The sequence below is a fragment of the Hyperolius riggenbachi genome, chromosome 5 (genome assembly GCF_040937935.1).
Source record: "Hyperolius riggenbachi isolate aHypRig1 chromosome 5, aHypRig1.pri, whole genome shotgun sequence".
Classification (NCBI taxonomy): Eukaryota; Metazoa; Chordata; class Amphibia; order Anura; family Hyperoliidae; genus Hyperolius; species Hyperolius riggenbachi.
The window spans coordinates 401,316,393-401,330,174 of record NC_090650.1 but is presented as its reverse complement, the minus strand read 5'-3'; the positions used below and the strand labels follow the sequence as shown (position 1 = coordinate 401,330,174).

Genomic DNA, 13,782 nt, shown 5'->3' with positions numbered 1-13,782 from the left:
CGGGTATATAAGATTGGAGTTTAGTTATTAACCACAAAAGTTAGCACCGTCGATTTAAATGCAATTCACCAAGAAATCATCAAGTGAATTCACAAAAATGTAAAAGGTGAATTTTAAAGCAAATAAGGCAGCAATTCCGCAAAAAGTTTGGTAAGCAAAAACAGCTTCAAGTTTGAACCTCAAAAATGTTCTCCCTAATACCTAAGGATAAATTCCTCAGAGGAAGACATAGGCCTCAATTCACTAAGATCATACTGGAGATAATAAGGCAAGAGAAAACTTGCCACGACACAGTGAGAGAGTTATCTTATCTCTTCATTACTGAAGTTACCTCCTCTGTAGTTAATTTACCTCCTCTGTAGTTAATTTACCTCCTCTGTGGTTATTTTCACACGCAGTTAATTAACAGCCTGTCTTTAACTCTGGAGTTATTTTAAGGATTGAAGAGTTAACTTAAAGACAGAACAGTTAACTTTAGGTTTGCCTGAGGTAAAATGTGTCCTGAATACTACATGCCTCATCACACTGACAACTCTAGAAACGTTATTAAAGACAGGAGATAAGCTTAGTGAATTGAGGCCATAGTCTCTGTGTACTGGTGTGGACAGAGCTGAGTCCAACCAAAAGAGTGACAAAAGTATTCGTATTATTTCATAGAAAAACATACCTGTCCCCCTGGGCCATGGTGTAGGGGAAATAATCATTGATGGAATTCACTGTGCCAGAGCTGTCTGTATACTGGAAGTTCAGAAGGATCTGGTTGGAGAAATATCCTTTGTAGGCAAGGCAAAGCTGAAAACAGACGAGACATAAAAAGATTATACGGGTACTTCATTTCTTCTTTAGTCTCAGATGTTTAATATCCAGCAGAACACACATGTGCACCATCACTGAAATAAGACCCTTAAAAACTCTCCAACAAAAATCCACTCTGCAACATCTCAAATTTCAGCCTAAATTAGCACCTTTTTTTCATGTCTGCTTCTCCATAAACAGGACTCTGAAGTGTCCAATCAACTATGATTATTCCTTGAATATTATTTTACCTCTTCCATCTGTCCTCAGAAGTGAGATTCCACACAATGATCCAATGAAAAATGTCAAGCCTTTAAGTCACGTAAAAACTGACAAACGTGTTTGCTAACATGTTTCAGACACACAATGTATACTCAAGCAAGAATGTATACTCAAACAAAGACACTTAAAGGACAACTGTAGCGAGAGGGATATAGAGGCTGCCATATTTATTCCCCCTTAATTATTATTATTATTATTTATTGTATTTATAAAGCGCCAACATATTACGCAGCGCTGCACAATAGATAAAAGGGTTAACATACAAGGTAGGACATACAGGAAACTCACAACAAAACAAGATCATGCAAATATTTTGATAATACAGTGTCATAGGTCATAGGTCAAAATAGAGATTGTTATAGTTCACAAAAGGGGTGGTTGTCAGTAAGATTGCAAAATCATGCTGGAAACACTAAGGGAGAGGGCCCTGCCAGAGGCTTACAATCTAAAGGGTGGGGGTGGAGACAATAGGTGTATCTATTGAGAGGGTGTCTAACAGAACATATTATGGTGCTGGTGTAGGGGGGTATGCGAGCATGAAAGGGTGAGTCTTGAGAGCTTGTGTGAAGATATTAAAGGTGGGGGCGAGTCTGGTGGCTGGAGGGAGCGAGTTCCAGAGAGCAGCTTATTGCGGGTGGACCTGGCATTCCAGAGGCCACAGGAAACAGGGAGTAAATGCCTAGGGGTAGGATGGATAGGAATAAGGTTATGCTGAGGGGGTGTGTGGGTAGAGTGTGGGGGGGGGGGGAGGGAAGGGAGGTGCATGGGGGTTGAGGGCCAAAAGGAAGTCTAAAGACAGAAGGGGAGAGAGTGCGGGGAAACAGAAGGGGGACAAGGTGTAGAAGGAGGTGGAGGTAGAGCATGTGGTGATGGGGATAGCAAGATGGGGAGGGAGAGCACTAGATAAAATTCTAGCCACAAAGGATCAAATACAATTTAAAAAACACAAAATACAGGTTCCTCGCCTCGAGCTAGGACCTTTAACCTCCTGAGCATTATGGAGGTTTTGCAGCCTAGAGTCCCCCAGTATGAATGTAACAGATACCATACCTGTAAAAGCTTTAGCTAGCACTAGGCTATCTAGTACAGGTTGCCGGCACCCCCCAATCGCTGCTGATCCCACCCAGCCTGGATCCAGCGATCGGCGCAGCCTCCCCGCACAGCTCTGGTCTTCACTATGGGGAGGATCATACGTGATGTAGGTGACGTCATGACGTCTTGCGCAAACCCGATCCTCCCCATAGAGAGACCGGAGCTGTGTGGGGAGGCTGCGCGATTGCTGGATGGAGACTGGGTAATGTATAAGCGGGGAGATCGGGGGGGTGGGATCAGCAGCGATCGGGGGGTGCCGGCAACCTGTACTAGCTAGCCTAGTGCTAGCTAAAGCTTTTACAGGCATGGGATCTGTTAAATTTATACTGGGAGACTCCTGGGGCCAGCGAGCGGTATGCCCGGCACAGTGGCGGGCATACCGCTAAGGAGGTTAAGCAATACCAGTTGCCTTGCAGCCCTGCTGATCTATTTGGCTGCTGTAGTGTCTAATTAAGACCAGATACAATCATGCAGCTAATCTTGTCAGTTCCGACATTAATATCAGAAACACCTGATCTGTTGCATGCTTGTTCAGGGTCTATGTCTAAAAATATTAAAGGCAGAAGATCAGCAGGACAGCCAGGCAACTGGTAATACACAAAAGGGTGAAAAAAACTTGGCAGCCCCCCTACAGTTGTACTTTAAGTACTTAAAACCACACCTCCATCACAAACGAGCTATGGGACACACCCTGCAAATTAGGGGGCGGTCCCTTTTTGGGAAGAAAGCACAATGCATATTAAAAACTACACATTAGTAGACACAATCATATGACAAAAAGGAAATGCATTAAGTTGTGCAGTGAATGCCTGATGAAAAACAACCCACTAGACAAAAGATCTATATACATCTGTTCTCATTTGCTGCCCCTCTCTGTCACTGGCTTTACTGTGTCCAGCTATTGCCCCTATTTTCACTCAAAAAAGCATTCATAACCCCAATATTTAAACATATTTAAAGCATCTGCTTTGTTCTACTTCTCTTCTTGTCATCCAAAGTACCAGAATGATGACGTGTCCATCCAAAATTAACTGACCACCACTCTACTAGCTCCCTGTTTGATCATCTTCAGTCTGGCTTTCCCCCACCTCCTCTGAAACAACCCTCACAGGCCATTCTCCCACACTCTCCTTGACCTGTCCTCTGCACTATAAGATTCTCCAGGCACTCTCTTCTACAGGTAGAGTATTAAGTATCCCTTTTCTTGAATTTTATTTCATCTATTACGCAAAATTATGCAAAGATTCACAAAAGTGAAATTATCCATTATCCAACACTACACATAACTACATGAAGCCAAAGAAAAAAGGGGATAGTAGTTATCTCTAAAGCATGATAATAGTCATGGCATATCATACAAAATAGACTTTCTTCAGGTTTCATTGCAAAAACCACTTAAGTCTATCTGGACAGATATATACGCGCTCCCGCTGCCTCCCGTTACACCCCAATCCCATTCAACGATCTAAGTCCCCCGCATAAAAAACAACGCTCTCTAATCAGAGACCGTGGTATTTCTGCAAGTTTCACAGCCTCCTTGTAGTTCCTGGTAGTGTGATTGTACGCTCCAGGACTTTTTTGACTGTGGCCATCTTGTGGCCAAATAGTAAACTACACCCACATACATTTTTTACATTACATTACATTACTTTACATTTAAAATTATCTGTTTCCCTCCCACATCAATTTTTTAATAAAAATAAATAAATAAAAAAAAATTACAATTAAAAACAACAACAACAACATAAATAGTTACCTAAGGGTCTGAACGTTTTAAATATACATGTCAAGAGAGTATCTTATTATATTTTTTTAAATTATAAGCTTGTAAATAGCGATGGACGCAAATTTAAAAAATGCACCTTTATTTCTAAATAAAAAATGTCGGCGCCATAAATTGTTATAGGGACATCATTTAAATGGTGTAATAACCGGGACAAATGGGCAAATAAAATACATGAGTTTTAATAACGGTAGCATGTATTAATTTTAACCTCCTTAGCGGTATGCCCGACACTGTGTCGGGCATACCGCGCTGTGGCCCCAGGAGTCCCCCTCAATACATTTTTTGTCCATAACTGCTGTAAATCCTCTAGCTAGCACTAGGCTAGCTAGTGGAAGTGTCGGGCACCCTCTGATCACCGCTGATCCCTCGCGATCCCCCTGTTTATATGTTACCCCCCCCCCCCCTGCATCCAGTGATCGCGCAGCCTCCCGGCGCAGCTCCGGTCTCTCTATGGGGAGGATCGGGTTTGCGCATGACGTCGGCGACATCATGACGTCATGTGTGATCCTCCCCATAGTGAAGACCGGAGCTGTCCCGGGAGGCTGCAGGCTGGGTAAAGTATATATCGGGGGAGCTGCAGCGATCAAAGGGTGACCGACACTTCTTCTAGTTAGCCTAGTGCTAGCTAGAGGATTTACAGCAATAAGGGACAATTTATCAAAAATCGGGCAAAAAGTAACAACACCTCTTGAGCGGCGTAACGCTCAGGAGGTTAAACTATAATGGCCAAAAACTGAGAAATAATGATTTTTTTCCATTTCTTTCTTAATCTTCCTGCTAAAATGGATTTAGAAAAAAATAATTCTTAGCAAATGTACTACCCAAAGAAAGCCTAATTAGTGGAAAAACAAGTTATAGATCAATTAATTGTGATAAGTAGCGATAAAGTTATTGGCGAATGAATGGGAGGTGAACGTTGCTCGGATGCATACGATTTTCGACACCGTAGGCTGAAGTGGTTAAAATACTAAAATTTCAAAAATGAAATATATTCAAGAGGTAGACAAATATATATATATTTGATCTTACCTTTTTATACAGCGTTAATGAGATCATTCCATATGGCATTCCACTTGTTGCCTTAACTTCAGAGAAATCATACAACACTTGTGGGTTCCTCAGGGAATTCCGTCCACAGAACGGTTCCGTCTGAGCAGTCACATAGCCTCTGGAAGACGACTATAAGGAGACAACAAGAACATCTCTGCACCATGAGTTTGTTGAAGCAATACTGAAGCCTTTAATCAGCCAGCCCATCGAGGTGTGCTGGAAGGTGTGTATAGGACTTAAGTATACATGGAAATGCTTTGGTTCTTATTCAGTTAAATTATTTTTTTCATTGTGAAAAAGTCTTGTGCTGTTTTCTGTATGTATTTCAGTTTCAATATTTTACTCACCATCCAGAAGATGGTGCCGCTAGCCCGGGAGATACTGCAGATGGGAGAGCAGGGGCATAACAATGGATGCCCGGGCCCCCCAACATAAAGAATGATTCTGGGGCCCCCATGCCGGTGCCCCCACCTCTCCCCTTTGCGTAGTTGCCTATGACCCCCGATAGAGTAAAGGCTCTGTGATATGTATCCAAACTGATAAAGAAATCCATGATATATAATTGTATCGATATATAAATGTATAACATCTAATTGGTGCTTCTTTGGAGATCTCCGAAGAAGCACCGGTTAGGTGCGATACATGTGAGGTCTGCGTGGCCATCAGCACAGGAGGGGAACGCTCCATTCCAGGGGTAAGCAGCACTTGGTTTTTATTTGCCATCTTTTTCAGCGCTGACACATGGTTATGTATACTAACATTGACCCTGTCTTGGGGATCTAGGTGACTGGACTTGTGCACTGTGGCTCTATGTCATTTTGTATTTGTAGTGTATACCCTGTTTTTCATATACCTGATATATTTATAGACAATAATTGATTATATACTATTTTTATGTGTTCATCCCTGTGCACTGGTGACAGCGTTTATTTTTATTATGATTGGAATATGTCCTTGAATGAAGTTACTCATTTTTTCACCATATGAGTTTGTATTATATATCATTGATTTCTTTATCCGTTTGGTTTTGTAAATGACTTCCATGGAAATGAATTGCATTTGGTTGCTCTATTGGCTTGGGTGCTTCTGTGATATGTCTCCTCTTCCTTCCAACAGCCGCTCGCATACATAGCTCCCAATCATGTGACATGATGCGTTGGGCTGTGTATGCAGCAGGGAGACAGTGGGGAGTGGCTGATGGGGGGAGGGGGGAGATACAACACAGCACAGGATAGCTCAACTGCCCTAATACTCTACAAGTTGAGTAGGAGGAGGAGCAGGCCCTCATTGCCCCAAGCCCTCCTCCCCCCCCCCCCCCACATACACTGTCACTGGGGTCATGGGGGATATTGTTACACCCCTATTATGGTATCAGAGAAGTAGTGGTTACCTCGATACCTAAGAACAGAAGTGGTAAAGAGGCGACCAATTTTATAAAATACTCTAAAATCAATAAAATAACAAAAATGGGGTGGCTTACCTCACAGACAATAACTCACTTTGATAAGGAATTTTAATTGGAGATTTAGCACAGTCAACGTGTTTCGTGGGACCAAGCCCACTTCCTCAGGCCAAATAAAGTACCGTTGTGGTCTAACAACCGCATTTGGGGCGCCCGTTGGCGCCATACTGCACCATTTGGGCTCCCGTTGTCTTTGTGTTTTATCCCCTCCAGTACTGTATAACCTCGATACCTGCTCTTCCAATCAGAATTTGTTCAAAGTTACACCATGTCTCTCTCATATCTGCCCAGTGGCACAGAACTCTGAACTTTGTGTAGCATGAAACTCATTTGGGCAGAATCTCCTTCCCCTCATGTGTTATTACTGCTGTGTTAAAGAGAACCTGAAGTGGATCTCCCCACCTGCATATACATGGTTGCCTGAGAGGGAACCCTGGTTTGCAAGTATAATTATACTTGCTCCTTTGTATATCCACCTATTGCCAGTACTTACTACACTATACTGGGATCCCAGTGCTCCCTTTCTGTGTAATAGTGTGATGACACTGCCGCAGTGTCTAATGGTCCGAAAAATGTATTGGTGCTCCTTTCCCTGCTATGCTTCCTTTGACGACACGTACCTGTGCTTAGTAAAGTACATGCAGAGTAAGCTTAGCCAAAGCTAGGCATATAATAATAATAATAATGGCAGTATTTGTATAGCGCCTTTCTCCTGTCGGACTCAAAGCGCTTGCGAGGCAGCCACTAGAGCGCACTCAGTAGGCAGTAGCAGTGTTAGGGAGTCTTGCCCAATGAACTCCTTACTGAATTACTGGCTTACTGAACAGGCAGAGCCGAGATTCGAACCCAGGTCTCCCATGTCAGAGGCAGAGCCCTTAACCAGTACACCATCCAGCCACTGCTTATGTCACTTATGACCCCACTCCTGCATCACACTGCAAATTCAATCTCAATAAATTTCAGAATAAATTTCAACACAAATCTAGCAAGCATGGATCAAGTTGCAAGCGCAGTACCACCAGAGGCGTATGTAGAGGGGTACAGTATCGCATATGCCATGGGCGCCACAGCACCATGAGTGCTCCTGTGCTGTGCCACAATGCCTGCCCCTGTACTGCGCCCCATGTTTGTCCCTGTTCTGTGCCCCATGCCCACCCCTGTGCTGTGCCTGCCCCCATCACTCAGACCTTAAATCAGCTTAATCCTGTTGCCTGGGGAACATGGCTACTTTTTATGTAGGGTGCACTTGGCTTAGTGTTAGAAAACAGGACAGAGAGGGAATAAGAAGAGATATTTTCAAAAAAAATAGCTCTAGCAATATCCCGAGCTAAAAAACACAGGCAACCATAGCACGTCTTTGCGAGGAAGGACGCTGTTTTTAGAGGGGAAGGGTACATTGACAGGTGGGCGGGATACACAATTTCAGTGTTTGCCATGGGTTTTCGATCATCCAGATACACCTCTGAGTACCGCAGTGCAAAGCTACCCGGCCTTGTGTACCCCACAACACCTGCCCTGCTCCCTCGCATGGACATTTTCCAGCAGGTCTGATCCCACATTTAACACAATCTGTCCAAAATCCATCAAAAGTGAATTATTTGGTTGAACGGTTGATTCCCGCATTCTACATACCGAAGAGGGGAAATCGCCATCGTAGTTCCTGAAATACTTGACAGTTAGACTCTCGGTCTGCGCAGCGATGGAATCCGGACACTCAGCACTGACCATGTCCAGCACGGCAGCGAGTACCTACGGGGAAAAGATACATTTATTGTTGATTAGGAAGACTCGGATCAATTTTAGACAACCTTCTGGGTACACTGTAATGGTGGCCATACATGGTACAATAAAAACCTTCCATTATCCCATTTATTCGATCTAAATGATCTAATCGAATGAAAGTTGAAAATATTTTTTTTTCGATCAAGAAATTTGAACGATTATCCCATTTTTTCGAGAAAAATCAGATCGGACATGCTGGAAAAATCGTTATATTCGATCTAACGGAATAATCAAACTAAATTAACGAATTGAAACAAAATGAAAAATTGTACCATGTATGGCCACCTTAAAAAAGATATTGGGGGTGTTTTTTTTTATTTTCTAGGTTTACCACTAAAACAGTATCATTTTTTTCTTTATAATCATGAAAATACTAAATATAACAAATAAAATGATATATTTGTTAAGAGCTCCACCTGCTGGTATGACTGGGAAACTTTGTATATACAACAAGGGTTTTGTTTTGCTGCACTGGAGTAAAGATAAGATAATGTAACTGCGAATATAACAGTTATCAGTCACCAAGTCTGGGGACTTTGCTCTTGTAATGTTAAAAACTTCTTTACAACTAGGGATGCTCATTCGGATTTCGTGGAATTAAAATTTCCGAATTTCCGATCGGTAATCTGAATTTCCCATCGGAGCTCAGAAATCGGAAAATGGAACTCAGAAATTGGATTTCTGCGGAAATACTACATTACCGCAATTCGGTCATTTTAGCCCAATCACAGAACTCAAAATCAATGGACCAATCAGTGAATGCAGAAACAACTCGGAAGTATTTGGCCTATCAGAGAATGCAAAAAATGACTTAAAAAAACACAACTCGGAAATCGGAAATCCGAACTCGTAAAGCCATTGGAAATCGGTGGAATCGGTAATCGGGATTGGCGGGATCGGAACTTCTGCGGAATCGGAAATTGACATTTCCGACCATCCCTGTTTACAACCCCAGTAAAGAATCACTCAAACAAAACATTACCAGCTGGAGGTGATGGGGAGCTAAAAGAAAATTAAAAACAAAGCGCTAATTCGTCAGACATTCCTAATAAAAAATATTAAAACCGTTTTCTTCTTTCTGCTGTCATGTCACCTCATACACTTAATGGTTGCTTAACCACGACTTACGTCTGTAGAGGAGGCATTTGCAGCCAGAGGTTTAGAGTAGATGTTGTCCCACACCAAGGTGAAGGTCGTCATATCGGGGGTCCCTTTGGTTTGCTCCTCAATATCCACCGTGATGTTACCCCCATACAGAATCTGATAGGAAAGCAGCTGAAAGTCTCCTATATGGGTGGATAGAAGAAAAGGTGCAATAAACTGATTTATCTCAGGTGCAATGATATCTGTTGTTATCACCCATCCCAGCAAATACACAACAGCATACATGTAATAATAACTCTAGAAACTTGGGAGACACCCAATGTAAATGTGAGTTAAAACATAAAAAGAAAACTTGCTTTTTCCTCCTGGAGTGGAAACAATTATTTATGGAAAAAACTTTTTGCAACTTACAACCAGGGACAGATTTATGGAAAGGCCAAAAAGGCCCAGGCTTTGGGCAGCCACAGCCCAAGGAGGTACCTTTACATGAAAGAGGGCTCACTACATATGAAAGTAAAAAGCTGAAAATGGGGAGCAACACACAAAAAAGGGAAGATGATGCTCAAGAGAGCTGTTCATTAAAGAAAGGGGATGCTGTACATAGATGATGCAGATGGAAGCTGCACATGGTATAAGAGGGACACTGCTGCACATGGAAGGGGATCCCCAAGGTAGTTGGTTTAGAGGTAGTGAAACATTGGGCCTTCAACATGTTTCTGGGGTTCCCGACCCTTCGTCAGGGAAAGTGTGTTAACCAAGTCAGTCTCTCCATGTATGCTTTGGGAATAAGCTGAAACAACATCGTGGGGAACTGTACATACAGTTCCCCATGAAGTGAGAAGGCCCAGAATCAAAAAGTTTTAGACTTTTTGCTGCCTAAAGCAAACATGTGAGGATGCGCCTGCCAGTACACGCCGACTAACAGCAGACAAGCTCTGTGCATCTCGGATGAGGCAGAAGCAACAGAGCAGGGGGAGAGGCTGAAAATGATCAGATGAGTGTAGAGCTGATGCTGTCCCCTACAGTCTGCTACCTTGAATCACGTGATTCAGTCTGCTTCATGGTAGGGCCGCCCCTGCCCACAATGATCAAATTAACCAAGTTTTCTCTAGTGTGTGTAGGAGGCTTTTTAGCCGTAACCATACAATCTTACATCATATTATCTCTTCCTACAATGTGCAGTGTATGTTGTCTCACCTCTCTGTGAGTTGAAGGTGACGGTGTAGACATTCTGTGTATTGTTAGTTTGAACATTCACATTGACTGAGTCCGGCTGGATGGACCACAGGTTGTTCAATGCTGACTGGACATCGGCTGCGGCGGCATCAGTTGATAGAAGAACTAGCAAAAGTACAAACATTCAAAAAGATGTTAGAGTAATCACTACAGACTGCACTTCTGGGGAATGTAGATATCGGAGGTGGGACCATGACACATTTCAAGGATTACATCAGGAGCCAGCAAGGCTAACATCAGAACCCACACGAAATGGTGAGGGCCACACAATAAATACACTTTAGGAGCCTTCTTGGTCAATCATGCATGTTAAAATTCTGTTTGAGTACTACGAGTGTTACTCGAGTACCCCGGGTTGTGCTAATAGCGTAACTCATGGTCAGGGGCATAACTAAGATTTATGGGTCCCCCAGGGCCGGGTTTACCATAAGGCACTGTAGGCACGTGCCTACAGGCACCTGGTGATGGAAGGGCGGCTCAATCTCCTCCCCAAGCGCCTCCCTCTTTCCCTATGCAGAGTCCCGAGCAGAGAGTAAACGAGAGATTACTCACCCAGCTCTCGGCATTCCACTGATGAGATCTCCCTTCAGTCAGGGGCACTTTTAGCTACTTAATATTGAGGATACCTCTGACTACCTAATGCTAAGGGGCACCTCTAGCTACTTCAAACTGAGGGTACTCCTGGCTACCTAATACTAAGGGGTACCTGTAGCTACCTATGACGGGCAAGGGAAGTAAGGAGAAGTGACAGCTGGGACAGCCAGCACACTGGTGCGGTTCGGCGGGGGTTTGTAGGTTCACGGAGGGTGAAATCTAGGGTGCCATAAAATTTGTGCCTATATGCTCCTGTGATGTAAATCCGGGCCTGAGTCCCCCAGTAAAACTTTTATAGAGCCCCCCAATGTTAACACTACGTCATTTGCCTCCCCTTGGTGCCCTTCATGGCCTAGGGGGCCCATCTCACAGGGGACATAAAACAAGTGTGGCCATTATGATCTTCACACCCATTACAAGTGTAGCCACAAAAACACCTGATCTGGAGTATGGTCCCCTGTATTGGAGGAAGGGGAGGCTATTAATAAGGGTCCTCTGCAGCTCTGGGCCCCCCTACAGTCGCAGGGACTGCTCCCTTATAGTTACACCCCTGGTCATGGTACACTGCTGGCAGTAGTAACAGTAATATTGGCATTCATTGACTACGCACAGCAGTATTACCAGGGCTATATTTGTACTTTTTACCACCCAAGGCCCACTATCACTAGCTGCCCCCGCACAGGCAGCATCCTCACCGCGCCCCCCTCCCCAACATGGCAGGGATTAGATTGTAGGCTCCTCTGAGGACAGTTAGTGATTAGTGATGGCTGGGATTAGATTGTAAGCTCTTTGGCAAGCGGCACATATGGTGAGTGACAGGCGGCTCAGAGATCACTGTAAGTGCTCCTTCATCCCCCGAAATGCCAGATCCCACTGCTAAGTGCAAACTCTGTGTACCAGGACCAATGTTTAGCAGGCTAACTGCTACTGCCACCCTGGTGCCCACAGCCCGCCCCTTCCTTTCCTGGTGCCCTAGGCCATGGCCTTTGTGGCCTTGCCTGAAATCCGGCCATGAATATTACCTCTTCTCCATGCATCATCCCCATTTTTTCTCTCCTTTCCTATATGTAGACAACCATAAAAAGTGTTCAAGCATGATTTTTTCTGCAAAACTATCCTTTGGGTTTTTTTTTATTTCTATTTGTGAAGTACTGAGTACCATGAACTGTACTCTACATATACATTATAATACGACAGAGTACCTGTCTCCTCCACCCCGTAGATCAGTGTGTAGTATGAAGCTGGACATGGAGAGTTACAATATTTGGTCACAATGATAGTTTGAACTTCATTCACAGCTTGTTGAGTTGTGGTCCAATTTTTAAGCGTTACGACCTGTAAAAAACAACATAGCAAAATGATCAATGTGGACTGCATATGCATTTGCACTTAACGTGAACCTCCGGACTAAAAATCTACTCAGCAGAACTGAAAAGGCTTGGTGTTTCTTTAACAGTTTCACAGCATCAGAACTTTGTTTTTCTTACCAAAGCATAATTTTTAGCTGCATTTTTAGCTAAGCTCCACCCATCAAAGAAAAAAAGCCTGGGCTTTTTTTCCCTGATGCTGTGCAGAGCATGATGGGATTTCCTATGTTGTTGTTCACGTTGCCTAGCAACTGGGAGAGGTGACCAGGACACAGGACAGTTGGAACTGTGTCTCATGCTCCCTGTCACCTCCTTTCAACCAAAACGATGGCTACCCTCATGAAATCAAACATTTGCCTGTTCTTTTAAAACAGTGTAGGTAAGAGATTATATTACCTATCTATCTTAATTAACATAACTAATGTAACTTAATGACAGTATATTTGTTTAGGCTGGAGTTCCTCTTTAAACTGAAATTATAGATTTGTTTAAAAAAATATCTAGAAACATAGAACAGCTATGTGGTAGTCTAATAAAAAATCTAATGTTATTAAAAATGATCTTTCTGTTTGAGGCTGCAGCCAGCTCTAGAATTTACAAAACTAATAGCGAGCTTAAACTGCTCTTCTCTGCAGTCATCTTTGGATTTTGCAACAGTGTACTAGAGGACTAAAGTTGTCGATGAAGTTACTGGGCTGACTATGACCCTTTGGAGCAGTGTTGCTCGCAAATTTTCACCAAAGTGAAAGATGCATTTTTGCATCGAAAATGGCATTTTTGATTTTCAAATTTTTTTTTTCGAAAATACATTGAATTTGTGAAAACTTGAACATTTTTTGTTTTTACCACGAAAAATAATTTATGTTAGCGCAAAAAAAAAAATGTAAAAAATCACAAGCTTATTACAAAATGATTTTCAATGGTATTTTTGCTAAAAAGTCAAACTTAACATTATTTTTGTGAAAATTAATGCGAAAAGAATATCAACATTTTCACTCATCAGTGCTTTGGAGGCTTCAAGGATACCAGACCCGAGGCAAAGCTAATTGAGGCAAGCACAGAGGAATGTGCATGTTAGTTTAACAAAACTCTGTGCATTGTCCGTTCCTCTCCTTATTACCTGTAATCACTCCTTGAAAAAGCAGCCCCCAAAAACTATTAAAAGATAATTTGTTTAAAGTTTCCACTGAGCATGTGTATAAGGCCTCGTTCACATCTGCTGCGCTGAAAAA

The 13,782-nt window shown here is 42.9% G+C and overlaps 1 protein-coding gene and 1 long non-coding RNA gene across 2 annotated transcripts in view; one reads left to right on the top strand and one right to left on the bottom strand.

The window, feature by feature from the left end:
• LOC137519138 (fibrocystin-L-like) overlaps positions 1-13,782 on the bottom strand; it is a 249,410-nt gene that overhangs the window by 143,805 nt on the left and 91,823 nt on the right. The window contains exons 17-22 of the mRNA XM_068237922.1: positions 12,386-12,518; positions 10,551-10,694; positions 9,378-9,535; positions 8,100-8,216; positions 4,985-5,134; positions 668-792 (exon numbers count right to left, since the gene is read on the bottom strand). Of these exons, the coding sequence (XP_068094023.1) occupies positions 668-792; positions 4,985-5,134; positions 8,100-8,216; positions 9,378-9,535; positions 10,551-10,694; positions 12,386-12,518 (827 nt within the window). The remainder of the gene's footprint in view (positions 1-667; positions 793-4,984; positions 5,135-8,099; positions 8,217-9,377; positions 9,536-10,550; positions 10,695-12,385; positions 12,519-13,782) is intronic.
• On the top strand, positions 31-9,066 carry LOC137519139 (uncharacterized). The gene is made up of 3 exons (XR_011020970.1): positions 31-150; positions 4,997-5,228; positions 8,822-9,066. It is a non-coding gene; the product is annotated as an uncharacterized lncRNA (long non-coding RNA).